Source organism: Somniosus microcephalus, chromosome 12, assembly GCF_052327205.1.
Source record: "Somniosus microcephalus isolate GS21.2 chromosome 12, FLI_Smic_1.0, whole genome shotgun sequence".
Lineage (NCBI taxonomy): Eukaryota > Metazoa > Chordata > Chondrichthyes > Squaliformes > Somniosidae > Somniosus > Somniosus microcephalus.
In genome coordinates, this window is record NC_140998.1 from 32,977,078 (window position 1) to 33,003,551 (window position 26,474).

The window sequence follows — 26,474 nt, forward strand, 5'->3', positions numbered from 1 at the left end:
TCTCCCTAAATATATTTAATTCAGAATAAATGACTGTGTTCCTGAATTTTTCTTTGTAAAACTGATCTACTTGTAAGCTGCAGGAAGTGTAGGCTAATCATCCTTGTTCTTGGAGAGATGAGTGCGACTAAGACAGGAAGGTGCATGAGGTCTCCCAAACAGAATTACCTGGGTTATCTCTTCTTAATGAAGGCAGTGAGCCGGGCTGGTATATTCCCCCCCCCGCCCCCGCCCTGCAGCCCAGGAACTGCATTGTGCAGCCTCAGACTACCTTGGCATTCAGCGGTGACACTTGGATTTTAAGCTGCTCACATCCATTCTAAGTACCTTCCCGTGCATTTCTGCCTCACTTGGCCATGTCAATTTACTACATGCGGTCTTTGCCCTTTGTATGTGCTGTTTGGAGCAGCGAGCACTTAACACAACTAGGAACAGGTAAGCACTGGCTTCCCAGTCTCATTTAGGGTGTTGCGCAGTTCCAGTTGTTTTGTTGCTAGCAGCCATCTGCACTTCACATATTGATATGCTTATTATCTCTCTCTCTCTCTACCTCCTCTGAGTGTGTTTTTTTCTGTCTGTTAGTCTCTCTCTTGAAATTGAATACAATGACTGGTAATCTCTGGAATAGCAGCATAAAAATAGCCATGAAAGCTTCCGGATTGTCGTTGGACAATATACATGACCCATCCTACGTGGCCGATTTTGATTGCTTGCTGCAGTGGCCAACCAGTTGTGAACAATTACTTCAAAGTTTAATGAGAAGAAAATTGGACAGATCCATCGACAGCAATCCAGGCGTGGTGTCAGGGATTAAGACTGAGGCGCGCTCGGCCCACTCAAACTCAGGTTGTCCAAATTCAAAGCCTGGACACTGAGCAAAAATGCCAATAACATAAAATAAATGCGTCAACCGGCGAAAGCTGAACCGTGCACAAAAGCAGTATTTAGGAATGTAGGAATCGATGAGTGCTCGTCCTCGCTGAACTTGTTAGCTCTGTGAAACCAGAACTGAAGGTGCTTTTATCATTTTCCCCACCTCCTCCCTTCCCTTCCCTTTTTTTGTTCCAGTCACCTGACCGCAATCTCTCGATTGCTGCTATCCATTTATAGTTGCCGTGACACGCCAGTCTCTCTAGGCCTGCTTTGCTCCAATGCGAAATCTGGGGACGCGATTGATCATGTGCGTCAGAGGAACGCAGACGCATTTCTATTGCTGCAGCAGGAGGCTCCGAATCCGACGGCCGATGCGCAGACGCTCATTTTTCTTGTGGCTTGGCAGTGCCGGGCCTTTCCCGCAGGTCAGGCACTTTATATTTATGAGGATCAGCCAATGGCGGGAGGGGCCCCCTGGCCTGCCTTTGTCTTCACTCCTCCCCGAATGTAAAAATGTCACGGCAGCGCTTTCAAAAATGGCTTTGCCCTCGCTGTGAATTACCGTTTCTTTCTGGTGCCCCCCCCGGGCCACAATGCAAATCTGTGGCTGCTCCCTCGGCTCTCTATGTGATGCTGCCTGAGTGGGGCGTCCAGCCTCTAATCAGCATGCGCAGTTTCTCGCTCTTCACTGCACCCTGACTGGTTATGCCTTTTCTTTTCAGCCCGCAAAGGAGTCACTGGGTTGCCCCAGTGGCACCAACCCAAAAAATCGAACAGAAGTGCCCCCTTTTTAGAGGGGCACCACTAATAATAGCCCAGATCATTAAAAAAACAAAGGAAATTTATCGAATTAAATAATAATGTTATTTGCACTACCCAACAACAGCAGCTTGCATTTATATAGAACCTTTAACGTAGTAAAATGCCTCAAGGCACTTCACAAACGAAATTTGGCACCAAGCCATATAAGGAGATATTAGGACAGGTGAGGGTCAAAGAGTCGTAGAGTCATAATGGCACAGAAAGAGGCCATTCGGCCCATCGAGTGCATGCCGGCAATCCAGTCAGTCCCATTACCCCCGCTCTATCCCTGTAGCCCTGCAAGTTTATTTCCCTCAAATGCCTATCCAGTCTCCCCTTGAAAACATTTGCGTGTCTCTGCTTCCACCACTTCCGTTGGCAGCGCGTTCCAGGTCCTCGCCGCTTGCGGTGTAGAGGTAGGTATGGAGCATCTTAAAGGAGCAGAGAGAGGCAGAGAGGTTTAGGGACTACGCGCTCCAGTTTCTGCGGTACCCACTCAAGCGTACCGGTGGACACCGCGTGCTCCTTCTCCAGGGCCACCCGGGCGCGGAAAAAGCCGCGGCAGAGAGGCAGGCAGAGCGACTGCCCCCCACGGGCCACGTCCAACCTGTGCCTGTGGAAGGCCGCCTTGGCCAGGCCCAGGAGCAGACCCACGAGGAGGTCCTCCAACTTGCCCGCCCCCCTCCGCACCAAATATGCCCTGAACAGGACACTGATTACTGTACACCGACCAGCCCATGGGTTGCACTGCCCCCCTCACCCTCCTTCTCCCTCGGTGCAGTATGAGTTTACTGTATTGAACCATGTGACCAGCAGCCTGCTCAGTCAAACATTAATCGCTACCATCTCTGAAGTGCAATCCGAAGCGTGACTTCAGCTCAATACTGCGGTCTGCTGCTGACCACTGCTTCACGCTTTTCACCTGTGTGAATTGTAAATCCCGCAGGCAGTGAAATTACCAGTCCTGCCCCGAGGATAATGAGCTGTACAGGAGCAGTGTGCCCGAGGCATAACTGTTCGATCTCTAATCAGACACACAAAGCTGCCTCTGCACTTAAAATAACGAACCAGCTGTCTAAATTTATTTCAGTAACGGTACTTTGCTGCAGCTCCAGCGTTGCCATTTCTGGCTGCCCAGTTGCAGCCTGACCTCATTTGCCTGTCAGCAGGTTGTTTAGAGAACAGATGTAAGAGATGTGCTGTCACATCTGGTTCTGTACCTCTGCTTTGAACATTGTGGATATTGGCAAGACCAGCTGAATTGAAGGGTGTGCAATGCTTTATTTTTCTGTCCTTTGGAGAGACGTTAAACCGAGGCCCCATCTGCTCTCAGGTGGACGTAAATGATCCCTAAAGGTGGCACTTTTTTGAAGAAAAGCAGGGGAGTTATCCCCGGTTTCCTGGCCAATATTTATCCCTTTACCAACTTCATAATTATTACCTGGTTATTGTTACATTGCTGTCTGTGGGAGCTTGCTGTGCGCAAATTTGCTGCCATGTTCCCTACATTACAACAGTGACTACACTTCAGAAGTACTTTATTGCCTGTAAAGGGTTTTGGGACATCCTGAGGTCATGAAAGGCGCTATAGAAATGCAAGTCTTTCTTTTTTTTCTTTTAATCCCTGTCCCTCTTTTGTGCTCATCAATGTGAAGGGATCTTGGAACTGGGATATGGGGCGTTTCATTTTGGGCAGTCAGTGTTTGTATCAACTCCGGGATACTTCAAGTAGATGCCAAATAAGGCTCCTTTGCCCTATCCACCTCAGACTTGTGCCTCGGGAAAGTAGGCTCTTGCTGTACATTTTCCCAGTTTGACATTTTCCATTGCCCATCAGTACTTCGTCCTAACGTTATAAAGCTCAAAATAATCTCTGCAGGCATCTTGCAAGTTTGGAAGGACAAAGAGAGTCAACATTTACGGTCCACGACCTCACCAGAACCGTTCTGATGAAAGGTCATCGACCTGAAACGTTAACTCTCTTTCGATCAATCTATAACTGGCCGTTTTACCATATGGCACCGCTAAGTGAGATTATCAGTTTAGTGGTGAATTAGAAGGACAGCTTAGTTCATGCCTGACAGGAATTGGTCGCGACTGACTGCCTTAAATCTCTTTCATGTAGGACCCTTGCATCCATATTAGTCTGTCTTGAATCTGAAACTAATCCCTGTGGTGTAAGACCAGTTGCTAACTTTCTGTGCCTATGAAGCTAAATCCTAATAAAAATGCTAAAAAAATATAAACATTAAAAGAGGTCAGCGTGGGAAGGTAACTGTAACCGAATAAAAATGGGGTGCTGCTCTTTTTAACCCTTAGAAATAGCGACACTGTTTCACACTTCCTGGAAAAGTAAATGTTTGCGTTTTCTTTAATGTGCGGCTCCGGGAGAGAGAACGCTGCGCCATGCCTTCCGAATGGTTTTCTTATGAGCGCCTTTGCAGCCTCCGGCTATACTGGCTGCACAAGTACACTTTGGCGCAGAAATACAGGATGACTAAAGTTGACTAAAGAAACTTGTGAGGCAAACGATTGCATGCGCACTGTAGGGGGGCGGGGGGGAGCGTTTTATGAGTTCGTGCTCTGGCAGGGAGCCTCGCCCTCTGACCTATTCCCACCGTGTATACCGGGAAATGTGGGCACTGGCTACACGCGATTTTCCAATATGCGCTGCGGGAAGGCGAGGCTTCACCTCAGCAATGTTGGCTCCTAAAATGGCCCTTTAGGCATCCTGAAATCGTGGACCCCCATTCATAAAGAATGTGTTTACAATTTTATTCCTGGCACACAGAGGAAATCTCCCTCCCCTGCGTTAGGAAAGGCGTAATTAAATAAACCGCCCCTTATTTAAAATCAGTATGAACATTGTTCCTAGTTTTAGGATAGCTTTTGCTACTTGAGGAGATTGATAGTTAAAATTTGAAAGGTATTTCCGATTTACTACTGCCCTTGTAGTGCTCTGAAACCTTTCGATCAGCCCTTTATAATAGCACTTGGCCAAAATGTATTGCTGCCATTAAAATAAACAAGTATATCCATTTGGGCAAGGTAAGTTTTGGATTTAGCCTGAAGATATAGCTCATCAATTTCCCCCACGCCCATCTGCCAAGACCTCATCAATACTGTGGAGCCCCTCCATTCTGTGGAGGTGTCAGGATGAGGAAAAAGGCTCCATTAGTTGCTGCTATCGATCTTTAAAGGCCTCCGGATTAGGTGTCAGTGGTGGTGCTGTCACTGCTTTACTAGCCGCGGGGAGCCAAGCTAGCCCCACTGCCAATGTGACCTTGGTGTGATGCGTAACTCTTGGCTTTACTAATAGTGACATATTGATCTTGTACCTCATGGACTGGCATTATGAAGGGGCGAAGTATTATCTGTAACACACAGAGGTGGGAAAACTTGCTTATTTTTGTGAAGTAAAAACCAGCCCCGATTTGATTTATTCACTTCAATGATTTAGTCATGATTCTGATTGTTAAAGTTTGATTTTATTTTTGTGGTATGCAGTTGGCTGCTGTAAACCTTTGTTCAGCATGAAAGTAAAGATTTTCTTTACCTGATCGCTAGAATTTTATGGTTGTCCACACTCTGTAATCCCTACCTATTTAAAATTGGTTGTACACCAGTTTATTCTCAAGTTATGGCATTTACAACAACAACGACAACTTGTATTTATATAGCGCCTTTAATGTAGTAAAACGTCCCAAGGCGCTGCACTGGAGTATTATAAGACAAAAAATTTAACACCGAGCCACATAAGGAGAAATTAGGGCAGGTGACCAAAAAAGAGGTAGGTTTTAAGGAGCGCCTTAAAGGAGGAAAGAGAGGTAGCGAGGCGGACAGGTTTAGGCAGGGAATTCCAGAGCTTAGGGCCTAGGCAACAGAAGGCACGGCCACCAATGGTTGAGCGATTATAATCAGGGGTGCTCAAGAGGCCAGAATTAGAGGAGCGCAGATATCTCGGGGGGGTTGTGGGGCTGAAGGAGATTAGAGATAGGAAGGGGCGAGGCCATGGACTGATTTGAAAATAAGAACGAGAATTTTGAAATCGAGGCGCTGCCTAACCGGAAGCTAATGTAGGTCAGCAAGCACAGGGGTGATGGGCGAACGGGTCTTGGTGCGAGTTATTACTTTACATTAGTTATCACCATCCACTACCATCGTGCCTGTGCCGGCTCTTTAAATGACCAACCAATTCGCCCCACTCCCCCTGCTCTTTCCCCATAGCCCAGCAAATTTTTCCTTTTCAAGTATTTATCCAATTCCCTTTAGAAAGTTATTATTGAATCTGCTTCCATCACCCTTTCCAGCAGTTTATTGCAGATCACAACAACTCGCTGTATAAATTTTGTTTTCCTCATTTGAGGTGCTGAATTAAAGCGTTGAGACTGCCCGAGGAAGTGGATGTATTTGGGTGACTCGGTTTTAGGTACAGATTGAAGTGATTAATTGCTGTGTCAAATGTGACAATTTCTGAACTATTAGGAGGAAGTTTACGAAAACTTTCCTCCGGGAAATAAAACGGGCTGGGTAGAGTGCATAAAGATTTGATGGAGGCGTTCAAAATTATGAAGGGGTTTTGATAAAGTAGATAGGGGGAAACTGTTTCCACTGGCAGGAGGGTCAGTAACCAGAGGACACAGATTTAAGATAATTGGCAAAAAAATCCAGGGGGGAAGTGAGGAGAATGTTTTTTATGCAGTGAGTTGTTGTGATCTGGAATGCGCTGTCTGAAAGGGTGGTGGAAGCAGATTCATTAGTGACTTTCAAAAGGGAATTGGATGAATACTTGAGAAGGAGAAATTTGCAGGGCTAAGGGCAGAGGAGTGGGACTAATTGGATAGCTCTTTCAAAGAGCTACAGGCACACTGGGCCAAATGACCTCCTTCTGTGCTGTATGATTCTACGACAACAGTGCAGATCATGATAGAGCAGATCAAATGGTCTGTGGAGGGAGCTGGCTTGATCTTTTGACAAAGTGAGGGATGAAGGCTGGGAATGGGACACGTTGTTGGCATCAGACAATTCCCAGTTTGGGTCTTTGCCGAGTGAAACCCCGCTGCTCCACGGGTTTTTAAACTGGGGTCCCTGAACCTGAGGGGGTACATGAGGGAGTCGGTGACGTCATCAACTTTCTTTCTGTCATCATACTTCCATATTTTTCCAGTTATTTCTGTGTGTGTATTTCTATACACAACAGAATCTAAACTTTTTGTCTTTGAATGGTTGTCTTTTGGAGACTAAGATAGGAAGTCCGTGGCAGAGTATCCGTATTGGCAGGGGGCCCATGGGAATTTTATTTCATAGAATCTACAGCACAGAAACAGGCCATTCCGCCCAATTGGTCCGTGCCAGTATTTATGCTCCACACGAGCCTCCTCCCACCCCTCTTCATCTAACCCTATCAGCGTATCCTTCTATTCCTTTCTCCCTCGTGTATTTATCTAGCTTCCCCTTAAATGCATCTATGCTATTTGCCTCAACTACTCTTTGTGATAGTGTGTTCCACTCTCTGGGTAAAGAAGCTTCTCCTGAATTCCCTATTGGACTTATTAGTGACTGTCTCATATGTATGGCTGCTAGTTTTGGTCTCCCTCACAAGTGGAAACATCTTCTTTATGTCTACCCTATCAAACCCCTTCATAGGTTTAAAGGTCTTTATTAGGTCACACCTCAGCCTTCTCTTTTCAAGAGAAAAGAGCCCCAGCCTGTTCAGCCTTTCCTGATAAGTATACCCTCTCAGATCTGGTATCAACCTTGTAAATCTTTCTTGCACCCTCTCCAGTGCCTCTAGATCCTATTTATAATACCGAGACCAGAACTGTGCGCAGTACTCCAAGTGTGGTCCAACCAATGGTAACATTTGCAGGGGCTCCCTCACAAAGAAACATTTAGAAACCACTGCTTTAGTCTGTAATAATAACGTGCCTCAGCCCAGCCTCAGAAAATCATCTGCGACTGCACCAGTGTGAGATTTCTCCATTGCCTGCACCAGCCATCATGTGTCCCGCCTGAACAATATTTCCAATTTACTGCCAAATTGCACTACCTAGTCCCCAGGTGTTTTCTAATTGGATGATAAACTTGAGTAGGTAATTTATCAAAGTAAGTAGAGAATTACTGCTACATTTAATGCATGAAAGCTTGTGCAGCAACTAAAATTGGATATAGGCCTGTGAATAGTGCAGGATGTACGTGCTTTTTTAAAATTAATTCTCTGGATGTGGGTGTCGCTGGTGAGGCCAGCATTTATTGCCCATCCCTAGTTTCCCTTGAGAAGGTGGTGGTGAGCCGCCTTTGAACCGCTGCAGTCCGTGTGGTGAAGGTACTCTCTCCGTGCTGTTAGGGAGGGAGTTCCAGGATTTTGACTCAGTGACGATGAAGGATCGGCGATATATTTCCAATTCAGGATGGTGTGTGACTTGGAGGGGAACTTGGAGGTGGTGGTGTTCCCATGCGCCTGCTGCCCTTGTCCTTCTAGTTGGTGGAGGTCGCGGGTTTGGGAGGTGCTGCCGAAGAAGCCTTGGCGAGCTGCTGCAGTGCATCCTGTAGATGGTACACACTGCAGCCACTGTACGCCAGTGGTGGAGGGAGCGGATGTTTATGATGGTGGATGGGCTGCCAATCAGATCGGACTGTTTTGCCCTGAATGGAGTCGAGCCACTTGAAGAGGCACGTGTGCCCTGCGTACATACTGCAGGCAACTTGGGTATAGGCCAGAGTGTTACAGCCAGGAGGCCAGGGAATAGTACTGTCCCAGGAGCAGCCGAGGTAACATCTGAGTTAGTAACCCGGCCGATCGAAGTGAATGGAAGCAGACGGTAGCCTTGCACTTCCCTTACAGTTTTGACAAGAGGAATACTGGGTCACATTTTATTAAACTGGGCAGATAATTTGTAACTGTCAAACTAAAGCCAAATGTATTGTGTTACAGCGGACGTGCTCCTGCAACCCACAGATCAAACTGAATCTGTGCATCTGACATCATGTCTGGTGGCTGTAACTACTTTGTTACTGTCACACAGTGGCAATTCCATTAGCCCACTCTCGGGCATCTACCTAATGCTGACTCCAGGTGCCGTTACCCAAGCTTGTGGTGTTTGCAGGTACAAGTGTAACCAAATGGAGTTCCACTCACAGACATGTTAGTACTTAAAGCAGAAAGGGCGGGGGGAGTGGGACCAACTCAAGTGCTCTTGCAGAGAGCCGACACGGGCTCGACGGGCCAAATGGCCTCCTGGCCGTAACCATTCTATGGCAAAAAGAAAGAAAATCTGCGACCCATCTCCCTCTTAGTTACGTGTAGGTGTGCGTTTTATTTTCCACCCCTCCTCTCCTGAAGGCATCGACTCCCTCGCTGGACACAGCTCCATGGGCAGCATCTGCCCTCAGGTACCTTGCCCCAAGTGGCCATTATTTAGGTGTGAGCCTTGACGGTGAATGCCAGACTATTTGTCTGTGGAGGACTTCGAGCCGAGTTTCAACCTGTTCTTGCCCAGTGTCTCCATCCTGCCCTTCCAGCAGCGAAAGAAAAGAAAGACTTGCAAAGACGTCCCAAAGCACTTTGCAACCAATGAAGTACTTTTGAAGTGTAGTCACTGTTGTATTTTATGAAAGGGAAATCATGTTTGACGAATCTGTTAGAGTTTTTTGAGGTTGTAACTAACAGAATAGATAAGGGGGAACCAGTGGATGTGGTGTATTTGGATTTTCAGAAGGCATTCGATAAGGTGCCACACAAGAGGTTATTAAACAGAATTAGGGCTCATGAGATTGGGGGTAATATACTATATATGGATTGAGGATTGGTTAACGGACAGAAAACAGAGAGTAGGAATAAACGGGTCATTTTCAGGTTGACAGCCTGTAACTAGTGGGGTACCGCAAGGATCAGTGCTTGGGCCTCAGCTATTCACAATCTTTATCAGTGATTTGGATGAGGGGACCAAATGTAATATATCCAAGTTTGCTGATGATACAAAGCTAGGTGGGAATGTAAGTTGTGAGGAGGATGCAAAGAGGCTTCAAGGGGATATAGACAGGCTAAGTGAGTGGGCAAGAACATGGCAAATGGAATATAATGTGGAGAAATATGAAGTTATCCACTTTGGTTGGGAAAAATAGAATTCATTTTAAATGGTGAGAGATTGGAAAATGTTGGTGTTCAGAGGGACCTGGGTATCCTTGTACACGAATAACAGAAAGTTAACATGCAGGTACAGCAAGCAATTAGGAAAGCAAATGGTATGTTGGCCTTTATTACAAAAGGATTTGAGTATAAGAGTAAGGACATCTTACATATGACGTATAGAGAGAGATTGGGTCGATTGGGCTTATACTCGCTGGAGTTTAGAAGAATGAGAGGGGATCTCATTGAAACTTATAAAATTCTAACAGGACTAGACAGACTAGATGCAGGAAGGATATTCCCGATGGCGGGGGAGTCCAGGACCAGGGGTCACAGTCTAAGGATAAGGGGTAAGCCATTTGGGACTGAGATGAGGAGGAATTTCTTCACCCAGAGAGTGGTGAACCTGTGGAATTCTCTACCACAGAAGACAGTTGAGGCCAATTCATTAAATATATTCAAGAAGGAGTTAGATATATTTCTTAAGGCTAAGGGGATCAAGAGAAAGCGGGGACAGGGTACTGAGTTTGGATGATCAGCCATGATCGCATTGAATGGTGGAGCAGGCTCGAGGGGCCAAATGGCCTACTCCTGTTCCTATCTTCTATGTTTCTATGTTTACTGCAATTATATAGGGACCTGGCGAGACCACACCTGGAGTATGGTGCACAGTTTTGGTCTCCTTACCTAAGGAAGGATATACTTGCCATAGAGGGAGTGCAACTGGTTCCTGGGATGGGGGGATTGTCCTATGAGGAGAGATTGAGAGTTCAGAAGTTCAGGAGTTCTCGAGAGCTAAGAAGAATGAGAGGTGATCTCATTGAAACATACAAAATTCTTACAGGGCTTGACAGGGTAGATGCAGGGAGGATGTTTCCCCTGGCTGGGGAGTCTAGAACCAGGGGTCACAGTCTCAGAATAATGGGTCGGCCATTTAGGACTGAGATGAGGAGAAATTTCTTCACTCAGAGGGTGGTGAATCTTTGGAATTCTCTACCCCAGAGGGCTGTGGAGGCTGTCATTGAGTATATTCAAGACTGAGATCAATAGATTTTTGAATATTAAGGGAATCAAGGGATATGGGGATAATGCAGGAAAGTGCCGATGATCAGCCATGATCTTATTGAATGGCGGAGCACGGTTCGAAGGGCGAAATGGCCGACTCCTGCTCCAATTCTTATGTTCGTATGTATTGTAGGAAACGCATCAGCCAATTGGCGCACAGCAAGCTCCCACAAACAGCAATGAGATAATGACCAGTAAATCTGTTTTATGTGTTGGTTGAGTGATAAATGTTGGCCAGGACTCCCCTGCTCTTCTTCGAATAGAGCCGTGGAATCGTTTACATCCACCTAAGAGGGCAGACTTGGTTTAACGTCTCATCTGAAAGACGGCACCTCCGGCAGTGCAGCGCTCCCTCAGCACTGCACTGGAGTGTCGGCCTAGATTTGTATGCTCGAGTCTCTGGAGTGGGACTTGAACCCACAACCTTTTGATTTGGAGCCAGTAAACAAGCAACTTGGTCGATATTTTTGCCTTTATAAACCAAGTATTGAATCCAAATTCTCAATATGAAACATATGCCTTTTGAAAGGAGTGGCAAAATTTTCTACGGCAAATTCCACTGAGCCGAGAGAGACGGGTATGGCAACTGACAGGTGCCATTCAGTCCACTGTATTTTTATTTTTAATTATTATTGTCTTTGAACAGTTTCAAAGCTGTGGCCCAGATAGCTTCTTTGGCACTTGTCAAACACAATAATTATCACTGGAAAGTTGAGTCCACGGAATTTACCTTGCGAGACTAATCCGCTCCTTGAAGGATTCCTCATTAACAGTCCCCTCACAAATCTCAGTCAGCTGTCTCACCTGTAACTCTCTGTCTGCAGTCACCCTCAGGGCATGCTGCTGCTAACACACACTGGAGCTTCACTTAGTCAGCTGTTAAAATTGAAGATGGTTTGAAGGAAACCTGTGAAGGTTCAGCAATTTTCCCCCATTACTTTTAAAACCATCCACTTATCCTATTTTTATTTTATATAGATGCTGTGCTTTGCAGTTTCAGTCTCTTATTCTCTTGTTTCCTGAAGGCAGTGAGTGACTCGAGCCATACTATGATCGGCATCACTTTCGGTGTTAGCTTCTGGCCTGACTGGCCTCTCTTGATGTGCGAGTCTAGAGAGTGAAGATTGGCAGGATTTGCAACCATAAGATTATCGCGGAGCAGTCTAATCCTGTCCTTACCTGACATCGACAAAGCATTTTCTGGCCAGAGATCCCAATAACCACACCGCTTTAAATCTGAATCACTGTTCCAACGCCTTGTCCTTGCCTCGAGAAGCTTCCATAAAACACTGCAATATACCAAATTGCCACAGCGATGTTTGGATCACTAGCTGCTCACCAGATCGCCCACGAGGGATAGGATCAGTCTCCACCCAACCCCAGGGACATCGGGGCCATTTGTACTGATCCCACCCCCAGTCTGGCTAAGATCAGCGGACTGAGCACAGAACAAGGATTGAACCCGAAAGAAAAGAAAGGCTTACATTTATACTATAGATGCAGGAAGGATGTTCCCGATGGCGGGGGGAGTCCAGAACCAGGGGTCACAGTCTAAGGATAAGGGGTAAGCCATTTAGAACTGAGATGAGGAGGAATTTTTTCACCCAGAGAGTGGTGAACCTGTTGAATTCTCTGCCACACAGGGCAGTTGAGGCCAATTCATTAAATATATTCAAGAAGGAGTTCGATATATTTCTTGAGGCTAAAGGGATCAAGGGATATGGGGAGAAAGCAGGGACAGGGTACTGAATTTGGATGATCAGCCATGATCTCATTAAATGGCGGAGCGGGCTCGAGGGGCCGAATGGCCTACTCCTGCTCCTATCTTCTATGTTTCTATACAGCGACTTTCATGACCTCAGGACGTCCCAAAGTGCTTTACAACCAATGAAGTGCTTTTGTAGTGTCGTCACTGCTGTAATGTAGGATACGTGGCAGCCAATTTGCGCACAGCAAGCTCCCTCAGACCTTCCTGGTCTGTAGGAGTCCGTGAGTGTTTGACGGAGGACGCATTTGACTTTTATTGTGCAAGTTCAACAGCAATATAGGAAAATAGGAACGCGGAACCGAAGAACAGGAGGAGGCCATTCGGCCCCTCGAGCCTGTTCTGCCATTCAATGAGATCACGGCTGATATGCGACCTAACTCCATATACTGATATTTCTGTGTGAATTTCCAGTGCTAATTTAACTATTATTTTTGAAAATTATTTTCATATTTTAACTTCTCTTCTCCAGGACTCTCGGTGCCACTAATTATAGAATGTGGCAGTTGTCTTTATTTCCTGACCTGCCCCAGTGCTGCTCTTCGACTAACTGCTAGTAGGTACAAGGAGGAGCCATGGGGCACTTTGCTGTCTGAATTTCCCTCTCTCACTGAGGTTCTGCTCTGGTTTCCTCAGAGCACAATTGGTTCCCTGTGCCAGGCCTACAAGGCACAAGCCAGGAGTGTGATGGAATACTCTTCACTTGCCTGGATGAGTGCAGCTCCAACAACACTCAAGAAGCTCGACACCATCCAGGACAAAGCAGCCCGCTTGATTGGCACCCCTTCCACCACCTTAAACATTCACTCCCTCCATCACCAGCGCACCGTGGCTGCAGTGTGTATCATCTACAAGATGCACTGCAGCAACTCGCCAAGGCTTCTTCGGCAGCACCTCCCAAACCCGCGACCTCTTCCACCTAGAAGGTCAAGGGCAGCAGGCGCATGGGAACACCACCACCTCCAAGTCACACACATGGACTGCAACGGTTCAAGAAGGCGGCTCACTACCACCTTCTCGAGGGCAATTAGGGACGGGCAACAAATGCCCACATCCCAGGAACAAATACATTTTTTTCTTTACTGGGCCATAGGTCGTCGTCGTACGTGTCTTCACACTGTTCCCTTTGGGGAACTGTATGAAGTGGTGGAAGGATTTCTGGCCGCGTTCACGCTCCTTCCGTGACCGTAACCGTCTTCGTACCAGCCATTAGGGTGGTTAGTCCTGGGCCATAGGTGATGGAGGTGGAAAGCGAAAGGTAGATGTGAGGGTGTTTAATCATAGGGTGAGATTGCCGCCTTCCCTCCCCTTACAGCAGTGGCCAGCATCTGGGAGACCTTTTGTTCTCCAAGACTCTGCAATAGGCGAAATTGTCACAATACATGGCAGCAGAGGTCTGAGACGAGGTCAGAAACCAGCTAGTGCTCTCGTCAGGCAGACAACCTCCTGAAAAAATACTGTACGATTTGAGACATATCAAATCGTTGAGTTAAACTACAGCAGTGTAATCTTCTCATTAGTCTGGGACGGTAAAGCTCCTTTGTAACCTCTCCTCACCTCCTTCACTCCAATCCCAACTTAATCAGTCTGTGAACGCTGTTTCGTGACCTCTGTAACCCTTTCCCAGAATTCCATGCTGTCTGTGGTCTTCAGACAGCTGTCGCAGTCCATTAGTTTCAGAAGTAAAACCTGGCGAAGCGGCTTTTGAAACCTCTCTCAGAGCTTTGCTCCTTGTTTCGGATAATGATGAGTTTGCCACATGCGGTGAAACAGTTCCTGTAACGATCACTTCTGGCTGTGACCATGGGCGGTCCCTTTAGTCAGCGGCTTCGTGCGGGATCAAGTTGGATTCATTCGTTTGTTGTCGGGCCCAGATGCTCTCATTGCTCATTACAGCTGTTCCGGTCTCTATTGGAATAGTTAGTGATCCAGAGGTCATTGTGACAACTTGGTACATTGCAGAGAAAAATCTGTCGCCCAGGACAGTTGTTGAACATCGGACAATGTGATTCAGATTTAAAGCAGAAACATTATTGGGATCGCTGTCCTGAAATTTTTGAAAATAATCACGGACTGCCCATTTCCAAATTTGAAGGTAGGGGGAAGTGCCCCTAATGTTGAGCCTAGAATCCTGTTGTGGGAGGAGATGCGTATATATATTAAACCATTTCTTCTCTTCATACTTTCCCCCACCCCTCCAACAATGACACCTACGCTTCCAAGTGAGACTTCAATTTCCTGCCCTCCTACCCCAGGACTGTGTAATACTCAGTATTGAGTGCATCCAAAACTCTGCTGCCCGTGTCCTAACTCGCACCAAGTCCCGTTTACCCATCACCCCTGTGCTCCCTGACCTACATTGGCTCCCGGTCTGGCAGTGACTCGATTTTAAGATGCTCACCCTTATTTTTAAATTCGTCCACGGCCTCTTCCCCTCCCTGCCTCTGTAACCTCCTCCAGCTCTACAATCCTCCGAGATCTGTGTTCTTCCAATTCTGGCCTCTTTGTGCATCCCCGATTTTAACCGCTCCACCATTGACAGCCATGCCTTCAATGGCCTGGGCCCTAAGCTCTGGAAGACCCTCCCTAAACCTCTCCACCTCACTCTCCTCATTTAAGACAGAGGGCGGTGGAGGCCAGTTCATTAAATATATTCAAGAAAGAGTTGGATATATTTCTTGAGGCTAAAGGGATATGGGGAGAAGGCAGGGACAGGTTACTGAGTTTGGATGATCAGCCATGATCTCATTGAATGGCGGAGCAGGCTCGAAGGGCCGAATGGCCTACTCCTGCTCCTATCTTCTATGTTTCTATGTTAAAACCTACCTCTTTGACCAAGCTTTTGGCCACCTGTCATGCTATCTCCTTTATGTGGCTCGGTGTCAAATTTTGTTTGATAACGCTCCTGTGAACCGCCTTGGGATGTTTTACTACGTTAAAGGCGCTATATAAATGTAAGTTGTTGTTGTTGTAGTACAGCAAGAGAAAACAAGAGGAAGCTATGGAGTTGGGGCTATCCCAGCATTCCTAGCAGTAGTGAATGTTCTTGATGGGGCTTAATAGTTTTGAATTGAGGTTTCTGCTCCTTGTATGGATACCAGCACAGGCCTGGCCCGACAGTTACAAGAGAAAACACTTAGAAATTCCAGAGCTAGGTAGGGTATGAAGAGAGCGTGAGAAAACAAGAAAAACAGAACAAAGAGGGCGAGAGGGAAGGATTACACATCAATGCCGCATGTAGCTTGCTTTTTTTTTTAACCGTGCTTATGTTTAAGGTGCAAGGCAATGCCTCTGGTACATGGCTTGTGACTGAATATCTCACAAGTAAATCTCACAAGTTGGATGTTGACAGTTCTGCATTCTCTTTTGGACCGGTCTAAGCTGTTGCCATGACAGCGCTCTAAGGCGCTCCGAAACTGCTCAGCATTCAGAACTTCTGGATCAGGTTCCAGCCAATTCCACTTTGACTCTTTGTCCTTAAAGTAACAAAGCAGGCATTTTTAAAAGTGCTGTTTGATAGGAGGTTAAGTACAAAAGCCTACCTGGACAGCCTCCTTTCACAGAAGGGCAGTTCCTTTTATTAAAACAATGCTACTTTATCAGTAAGGGGTGTTACCCAGCAGGCTCATCATAAGCAGCGGAAAAAAAAAATTACTTTTCAGCGAACTGTTAACTGATGAAAGTCCCCATTGTATATACGCCCATTGTCTGACTGTACTCGTCTGGTCTTTAATTATCGTAGTGCCTGACCGCAATGTCACCAGGAATTGAACAATACTCTTTTAAACCAAGTTCAGTGCCGCAGCCTAATCAGTGCCACCAGGAACAGTTCTTTCATTGTGTATTTAATAATATTCAGGACATGAGCTGTCACCTCCCATCAGGAGGAGAGAACTTGCTCACTGGAAAGAGGAGGGTTTTTTTTTTCATTCATAAACACAGACAGTTTAGTTTCTAATTTAAGGATACATCAATCCTTCATTTTGATTTTAGAAAGGCTGACGTTAATTGCAGGCAAATATTTAGACACCTCAACGCTGAGACGACGATGAATGTGCCAATATTGTAATGTTGCCGCGAACAATGGACGTCTTTTTTTTAAACTTTTTTTTTGGAAGAAGAAAAAGCTTCCAATGGAGTGAATGGCTTTTTTGTTTGCGAGGGGATAACCAGATTCAGCAGTGAGGCTTTATTGGCGACCTCCCAAAGTCCGATGTCACTTCCCGTGGAGGAGGGTTGCACTGTGGACTGAGGAGAAGAAGATTTCAACCACAAGAACCAGAGCCAGTTTTTTTAAAAAAGTTCATGTTTTTTCACCCTTCGTGATTGAAAAATCAGATCTGGCAAAAGAACCAGAGACAAGAGGAGGAGAATTTTTTTTTTTTATGCTGCGTGATCTGGAACGCACTGCCTGAAAGGGCGGTGGAAGCAGATTCAATAACTTTCAAAAGGGAATTGGATATATACTTGAAAAGGAGAAAGATTTTCAGGACTATGGGGAAAGGGCAGGGGGAGTGGGACTAATTGGAGAGCTCTTTCAAAGAGCAGGCACAATGGCTCGAACGGCCTCCTCCTGTGCCGTATAATCCTATGAATTCTATAAATGTTACTGGAGACCTTAAACGTTTAAAAGAATTATTTAGTCCTTGACACATGATGAGCTGTGGGGATTGTCAGTAAGCAAATGATCTTGCAAAACCTTTTAGAACAATTGCTAATCACATAATACGCCAACAATTCTGTTTATATAATATATTAGAATCCTCTCGGTAACGCTCTCATGCTCCCCCAGGGCACTGAAATCAATGGGTGACACAGTAATGGCAATGCCTGTTATTCTTACTTGCTCCAGAGTAGGCGCTCTAACCTCTCTCAGCCTGTTACAACTAACATTCCACCTTTGTACTCTGCAGCACGCGATTGTCCTGCACATTAAAATGAATGGGGGCAAAATCGTCCGCTGGCGAGTGCACAAGTGTAAAAGGCGGTCCACCATTTTCTTTGCATAAATATGGGAGATTTAATAGTTTTACATAGATTGAATAAAAATGAGGCAAACTGCATTGCAAGAGTTCTGGGTGAAGCATGTCGAGGATCTGCCTCAGTTAACGTTCCCCAGTCACCAAAGTTGCAGCCTGGAGCTTTCAGAGTAGAACTAAGGCTTCCTCTGAAATCACAATATCGTGACATTGAAACTTACAAGATTCTGAAGGGGATTGACAGGGTAGATGCTGGGAGGTTGTTTCCCCTGGCTGGAGTGTCTAGAACTGGGGGGGGCATAGTCTCATGATAAGGGGTAAGCCATTTAAGACCGAGATGAGGAGGAATTTCTTCACTCAGAGGGTTGTGAATCTTTGCAATTCTCTGCCCCAGAGGGCTGTGCATGCTGAGTCGTTGAGTATATTCAAGGCTGAAATCGATAGATTTTTGGACTTTAGGGGAATCAAGGGATATGGAGATCGGGCGGGAAAGTGGCGTTGAGGTCGATGATCAGCCATGATCTTATTGAATGGCGGAGCAGGCTCGAGGGGCCGTATGGCCTACTTCTGCTCTTACTTCTTATGTTCTTATGACACCTCTCCTTTAAGTCATGTGTTTCACATCTACACCAGTCGATCTCGTGTGACACTGCACACAGCAGGGGGTGGGGATAATTTTAACTTTTATCACCAGGATAAAATCGTGTGATGGTGCCAGCGGATATAAAAACCGGGCAAGGTGTAGAGCGGGCTGCTGATTTGCTGCCACCTGTTTTACGGCCGAAGATGCAAGTTAAAATTACCCCCACCCAGGGAGTTAAGACTAAGTGTTGTCCTCAGGTGGAATGGGTTAGAAGCCAGCAATGATTCAACCAGGACCCACACACGTGCTTCTGTGCCCATCTTAAAGTCTGTCCTGATGTTTCTATAATACTTTGATTTGACATTATTTATAGTGAAATAGCAAAAAAAAAGCACAGAAGCATGGCCCAGTGAAGAAAGCCTTGCATTTATATAGTGCCTTTCATGACCTCAGGTCGTCTCATGGCGCTTTACAGCCAATGAAGTACTTTGGAAGGGAAGTCACTGTTGTAATGTAGGAAATGCGGCAGCCAATTTGCGCACAGCAAGCTCCCACAAAAAGCAATGTGAAGAGGACACAAATAATTTCCCAGAAATGCTAGGGAACCAAGGGTCTAGTGAGAAGGAGGAATTAAAGGAAATTAGTATTAGTAAAAAAATAGTGCTGGAGAAATTAATGGGACTGAAAGCCAATAAATCCCCAGGGCCTGATAATCTGCATCCCAGAGTACTAAAACAAGTAGCCATGGAAATAGTGGATGCATTGGTTGTCATCTTCCAAAATTCTATAGATTATGGAACAGTTCCTGCAGATTGGAGGGTGGCAAATGTAACCCCACTATTTAAAAAAGGAGGGAGGGAGAAAACAGGGAACTACAGACCGGTTAGCCTAACATCAGTAGTAGGGAAAATGCTAGAGTCTATTAAAAGGATGTGATAACAGGACACTTAGAAAATATCAACGGGATTAGACAAAGTCAACATGGATTTATGAAAGGGAAATCGTGTTTGACAAACCTACTGGAGTTTTTTGAGGATGTAACTGGTAGAATAGATAAGGGAGAACCAGTGGATGTGGTGTATTTGGATTTTCAGAAGGCCTTTGATAAAGTCCACCATAAGAGATTAGTGTGCAAAATTAAATCACATGGGATTGGGGGTAATATACTGGCATGGATTGAAAATTGGTTAACGGACAGAAAACAGAGAGTAGGAATAAATGTGTCTTTTTCGGGGTGGCAGGCGGTGACTAGTGGGGTACCGCAGGGATCAGTGCTTGGGCCCCAGCTATTCACAATATATATTAATGATTTGGATGAGGGAACCAAATGTAATATTTCCAAGTTTGCTGACGACACAAAACTAGGTGGGATTGTGAGTTGTGAGGAGGATGCAAAGAGGCTTCAAGGTGATTTAGACAAGTTGAGTGAGTGGGCAAATACATGGCAGATGCAGTATAACTTGGATAAATGTGAAGTTATCCACTTCGGTAGGAAAAACAGAAAGGTAGAGTATTATTTAAATGGTGATAGATTGGGAAATGTTGATGTACAAAGGGACCTGGGTGTCCTTGTACACCAATCACTGAAAGCAAACATGCAGGTGCAGCAAGCAGTTAGGAAGGCAAATGGTATGTTGGCCTTCATTGCAAGAGGATTTGAGTACAGGAGCAAGGATGTCTTACGGCAGTTATACAGGGCCTTGGTGAGACCACACCTGGAGTACTGTGTGCAGTTTTGGTCTCCTTACCTAAGAAAGGATATACTTGCCATAGAGGGAGTACAGCGAAGGTTCACCAGCCTGATTCCTGGGATGGCAGGACTGTCGTATGAGGAGAGATTGAGTAGACTAGGCCTGTATTCACTAGAGTTTAGAAGAATGAGAGGGGATCTCATTGAAACATATAAAATTCTGACAGGGCTAGATAGACTGGATGCAGGGAGGATGTTTCCCCTGGCTGGGGGTTCTAGAACGAGGGGTCACAGTCTCAGGATATGGGGTAGGACATTTAGGACTGAGATGAGGAGAAATTTCTTCACTCAGAGGGTGGTGAACCTGTGGAATTCTCTACCACAGAAGGCTGTGGAGGCCAAGTCACTGAATATATTTAAGAAGGAGATAGATTTCTAGACACAAAAGGCATCAAGGGGTATGGGAAGAGAGCGGGAATATGGTATTGAGATAGAGGATCAGCCATGATCATATTGAATGGCGGAGCAGGCTCGAAGGGCCGAATGGCCGACTCCTGCTCCTATTTTTCTATATTTCTATGGCCTAGAAATTGAGTTTGCGCTGCGCCAGGGCTTTAGCGCCGGAAGTTAGCGCCGGCGCTAAGTCCCTTTGCGCGTGCCAAAAATTCAGTAGCGCCGCGCCCAAACGACTGCCGGCGCTACTGAAGGGTTTTAGCGCCTGAAAACTGGCGCAACGCGCCGCATTGCGGCGCTATTCCGGCGCTGCGGCGCCCGCTGCGCTGCGGCAGGCTCGGGAAGTGCAGGCCTCCTCCTTCCGTTAAGGAGGAGCTGCCTGCACCCGGCCGCGGCCCGCGCAAATCTCTTCAAAAATGAGCCTGGCACCTCGGACAAGTGCCGGGCTTGCATCTGTTCCGGGGTGGGGGGAGAAGTCCGGGGAGGGAGCTGCGGGCAGGCGGCCGGCGGGAAAGCGGCCGGCCGCCGCGCCTCCTTAAAGCGCCGGCGCAGACTCCGGCAACACTCGTTTGCCGGAGTCTTAGTTGCGGCTGCCACTGGCGAGGCGGCCGCAACTGAATTTCGGCTTGGGGCCGGGTTACCACGGCAACCGGGACGCTGCGCACACCGATGACGTCATCGGTGCCGGCGCAGCGCTACCGGTCTACCGCCGCGGAAGGGCCCCAGGCAATTTAGGAACCGGCGCCAATTGCAGCGCTAGGCCCTCTAGCGCCGCAAAATCGGTGCTAAGGGCACTGAATTTCTAGGCCTATGTTTCTAACCCTAATGTGTTTTAGTGATGTTGTTTGAGGGATAAATACTGGAAAGTTACTATTGAATCTGCTTCTGCCATTCTTTCAGGCAGCGCATTCCAGATCATAACAACTGGCTGTGTAAAAAAAAATTCAGCTCATCTCGTCTCTGAGTGTCACGCCAATTACCTTAAAAGGACCAGGAAAATTCTGGGTTTTAAAGGGAATACAACTTTTGTCTTTCTCTTTAAGGAAATGGGCATCCATTTGCAAAGACTTCTGACAATAATCAGCCATCACCTTCAGATAGAATGAAGAATGTGTGTGTGCGCGCGTGTGTTTCTGTGTGTGTGTGTGTGTGTATGTTTATATGGCCTGATAAAGACCGTTGGTTTCTGTGGAACTTTTAATACGAGTACATAAAAATGGGCCCTGAAAATCTGCCTGGTGATCCAGCCGGACATAAGGGCCAAGATGTGCCCTCCAGGACCCTCTGCCGCGGATCCTGGTGGACTTTCTGGAGTCAAGGGAAGGTTCCAGCCCGGAAAACAGAAACTACGACCAGCAACCCACCTTTGTATTTAAATTTATTTTAACAAAATAATGGTGTTTCTCTTTGGGGGTCCAGGGCCTCCCCTGGTTGCCGTGGTGTGCCTGATCAAACCAGGCATACCTCTGTGGGCCCTACGCTTGGTCCCAGTGAGGGTCGGGGAAACAGCAACTCCCAACACAGGGAGTCTCTACACACCCTTTTCCCCCAACATGCTAATGACCTTGTTTGGGGCGGGAAGAGGCTCCTCCCTTACAAGCCCATCCCATCCCAGAACCTGCTGCTCAACGCTGGAGCCCGGTGCATCCAGGACCCCACATAGATTCCGGCCCTTCCAGCTCACTGCTGCCAACATTATGGCAGGAATATACCCAGAGGGCCGCAGATCTTTGGGCCATTGGTTTCAAGGCTTGCAGTCTCTCATTTGAAGGTAAGGATGATTGTTTCCCTATAACAGGACCAAACAATTTCTCTTATTCCCTCCTTAGCTCACAGGACGGAATAATTCGCCAAGAAATTTCACACAGGTACATCCATGGCCCAGGGCTTTCTGGGAGGCATGTTTGTGGTGGTGGTGGTTGGGTAATGGTATTTGATGTGGTGGCACTTTCATCTTTTGCTATTTTTTTTTTTACACAATTCTCTGCAAGGGATCTGCAACCCCAGAGGAACCTCCAGAACTGAAACAAAAGCAAAATACTGGAAATCTGAAATAAAAACAGCAAACGCTGGAAACGCTCAGTAGTCGCACCTCTGTTAAACGTCTTCCAGTTCTGACGAATGGTCACCGACCTGAACCGTTAACTCTGTTTCTCTCTCCACAGATGCTGCCCGACCGGCTGAGTGTTTCCAGCATTTTCTGTTTTCACTCCAGAATGGAATGCTGCTTCTCTCGTTCTGTACATGTCTCCTCTCTTTTCCCCCCCTGCAAAATGCATCATATTTATTCAATAGCACCTGGTTTATTATTCCGCGCTATTTATTCCCATCTATACAACGCTAATCGTCGTTGGCTGAAATGTTAAAAGCCCTTTGATGTAAGCCCGTGTGTAATGTTGGTCACAGAAGGGGCATTCCAGGATTTCAGTATTATTGCTTTTGCAGTGTAATATCTGCTTGTTTCTTACAGTGTCTGTGTGTATATTTTTTTCTCATTTCATTTCCATGCAGGCTACCCATGGTAAATAATTAGCAAGTTATCCGAATGCAGCAGGGGCTAAGGGTCACTCAGTTAAGTGGCAGGACTGCTTGCCAGTTGCCTGCTTATTGATGGTTTTCTTTTAATGAATGCTGATTCTTGTTAACCGTGCACGTCGGTTACAAATATACTTCATTTGTTCGCGGCCCCCAAAAAAATGTGTTGCGGCCCAAGTGGATGTTAATCCAAGGGGCCGCCGACTGAACAATCCAGTTATATTCCTCGTTTGCGCAGCATCAGGAAAACGTGTGGTCCTGTGTTGAATATCCTGGGAAGCAGGTGATGTATAGTTCACAGGCGACTGACTCTGAGATGTCAGGACGTGCGCGAGGAACCGGCCTGTGGTGGCTCCGTGTTGCGGCACTGAGTCATATAAACCAGGAGGGCCGCAGGTTTGATCCTTTATCTGATGTGACTGATCTCAGCCACAGTTAGCCTCGGTGCCCCTGAACTAGGGAAGGAAGGACGAGCAGATGATGCCGCGCCTGAGTGTTTTCCGGGGCCCCTACTAGAAAGTGCGCAACTGTACACACCGTGGGGGGGGTGGGGGGGCAGAGGGGGGGGGAGGAGGACAGGATTGGGTGTGACGCCCCACATGACGAATAGCCTGCTATCAGGACTCACACTTGAAGAATGGTCATTAGCGTGAAGTACTGGAGCACATCTGGGTATCCGTGAAGCCTATACGGTGGCTATAAGTCTGATTTTCAACTAGACAGTCCGGATTCAGGGTAGACTGTCTTGCAATTGGCTCGTTTTAAAACTGGGGCAGTGAAAGTCCTGTTTTTGTGGGAGAAGGACAAGGTTTGGTAGCTCCAGGGTAATTGTCAACCAGCACTTCCAAAGCTCTTTATTACCACACGCAGCTTGTTCAGTCGGATTAGCGTGGAACTCCTTTGTTCAAGTGTTTTAGTCCAAGAACACACTGCCTGAAAGGGCGGTGGAAGCAGATTGAATAGTTTTCAAAAGGGAATTGGATTTAGACTTGGAAGGGAAAAAAATTTGCAGGGCTATGGGGAAAGAGCAGGGGAGTGGGACTAATTGGAGAACTCTTTCAAAGAGCCGGCACAGGCACGATGGGCCGAATGGTCCCCATCTGTGCTGTATGATTCTATGATTTTCAGTAGTGTGGAGAAGTGTTCAAGGACAAAATAAACTGCTCTCTCCTGTGTCAGAATGGCCTTTCACATGTACAAAAGAACTTAAAAAAGAATTTTCAGATAGAATTACATAGAATTTACAGCACAGAAACAGGCCATTCGACCCAACTGGTTAATGCCGGCATGAGCCTCCTCCCACTCCTCTTCAGCTCACCCTATCAACATACTTTCCCCCTCATGTGCTTATCTTGCTTCCCCTTAAATGCGTCTATGCTATTTGTCTCAACTACTCCCTGTGGTAGCGAGTTCCGTATTCTTACCACTCTTTGGGTAAAGAAGTTCCTCCTTAATTCTCTATTGTATTTATTAGTGACTATCTTGTATTTATGGCCTCTAGTTTTGGTCTCCTGCACAAGTGGAATATTTTCCCTATGTCTGCCCTATCAAACCCTTTCATTATCTTAAAGACCTCTATCAGGTCACCCCTCAGCCTTCTCTTGTCTCGAGAAAAGAGCCCCGGCCTGTTCAATCTTTCCTGACAGATCTGGGAGGCAGCCAAGGTTACGCTGCCAAATATTGAGCAGCAGGAGCAGAAATATAATCTTGCACTGGGAAACACAGCTCCAGACATCACTGTTTGGGCAGAAGCATCAACCTGTGCTGTCAATCAAATGGGCACTTGTTTCCTAACTAACGACAGTTACTGTCAATCATCCTAAGCCCCAGACCAGTGTGGACTGAGCTAAAGGTTGACAGCACCGTGTACCACAGCAAGAGTCAGCACCTTCACAGGAGGCGAGAATGGGCTGAAACAGTGAACAACAAAAAAATAGGCCAGCAATGGATAAGGGCCGTTATTAGCTCATTTTCATGTAGTTATTTGTGAGGTCGGACGTGTTAGCTGTTCTCGTGCACCTCTCCCCATCAAAACAAAATTATTAGGTTGGTAGAGGTGTGAAGGGTGAGGTTGGTTGTATCTGACACCGCTGTAGTGGGCAGGATGTGGTACATGGAGAACTATATACAGCAAGGGGGAAACTCTGAATTATGAAATTCAAACAAATTTGAACCCCTTATAAAGAATTATCAGCGTATAAGCCAATCTGCTGTTTGCTGTTACCTTCTCCAGTCTCTCTCTCTTAAATGTCTTTGGCTATTTCCCATTACTCTTTTAACTTTTGATGATCACTTTGTCTGTCACATTGCTTCACAAGTTCTCTAGCTTTCACTTTTAACTTTTCCCGATTTCTTTTAAGGACTGTTCTCCAGAGCACAGCTCGTGCCTTTCCAGTTTAAGCTCGGGGAGATCTGTCAGACCTTCATATGTGATCAAGGTGAGGCGTTTTAGTGTTGGGTGATTGGCGCTGTTGATGACTGACCAGCCAGCCTGACTCACTTGTGGAAGCTGTGGGGGTGGGGTGGTGGGGGGAGGGGGCGGCATAGGTGGTGGGTAGACCTGTTACTGGGAGATGGGATTCCCTACTCCAGATAATCCTACAAGCCAAATCCCCGGATGGGTAATACGAAAGCAAAATACTGCGGACGCTGGAAATCTGAAATGAAAACAGAAAGTGCTGGTAATACTCAGCAGGTCAGGCAGCATCCGTGGAGACAGAAACAGAGTTAATGTTTCAGGTTGATGACCTTTCATCAGTATGGAGTTTCAGTGCAGCAGTTGGCAGACTGGGGGCAGCTGTACACATACTGCATGGACTGCCATCCTGTGTGTTAACGTGCTCTGGAGCCTGCTGCTCCCATAACACACAGGATGGCAGTCCATGTAGTAACGTGCTCTGGAGCCTGCTGTTCCCATAACGCACAGGATGGCAGTCCATGTAGTAATGTGCACTAGAGCCTGCTGTTCCCATAACACACAGGATGGCAGTCCATGTAGTAACGTGCTCTGGAGCCTGCTGTTCCCATAACGCACAGGATGGCAGTCCATGTAGTAACGTGCTCTGGAGCCTGCTGTTCCCATAACGCACAGGATGGCAGTCCATGTAGTAATGTGCACTAGAGCCTGCTGTTCCCATAACACACAGGATGGCAGTCCATGTAGTAATGTGCACTAGAGCCTGCTGTTCGCATAACACACAGGATGGCAGTCCATGTAGTAATGTGCACTAGAGCCTGCTGTTCCCATAACACACAGGATGGCAGTCCATGTAGTAATGTGCACTAGAGCCTGCTGTTCGCATAACACACAGGATGGCAGTCCATGTAGTAATGTGCACTAGAGCCTGCTGTTCCCATAACACACAGGATGGCAGTCCATGTAGTAACGTGCTCTGGAGCCTGCTGTTCCCATAACGCACAGGTTGGGAGTCCATGTAGTAATGTGCACTGGAGCCTGCTGTTCCCATAATGCACAGGATGGCAGTCCATGCAGTAATGTGCACTGGAGCCTGCTGTTCCCATAATGCACAGGATGGCAGTCCATGCAGTAATGTGCACTAGAGCCTGCTGTTCCCATAATGCACAGGATGGCAGTCCATGTA

At 46.7% G+C, this 26,474-nt stretch overlaps 1 protein-coding gene across 4 annotated transcripts in view; it reads left to right on the forward strand.

Moving 5' to 3' along the window:
• Window positions 1-26,474, forward strand: part of ccdc85ca (coiled-coil domain containing 85C, a) — a 239,512-nt gene that overhangs the window by 150,627 nt on the left and 62,411 nt on the right. For 3 of the 4 annotated variants that reach the window (XM_086002734.1, XM_086002733.1, XM_086002732.1), the window contains exons 3-4: window positions 22,167-22,205; window positions 25,233-25,310. The exons of the other annotated variant lie outside the window; for it this stretch is intronic. In XM_086002734.1, coding sequence (XP_085858860.1) covers window positions 22,167-22,205; window positions 25,233-25,310 — 117 coding nt within the window. The remainder of the gene's footprint in view (window positions 1-22,166; window positions 22,206-25,232; window positions 25,311-26,474) is intronic. 4 annotated transcript variants of the gene reach the window in all.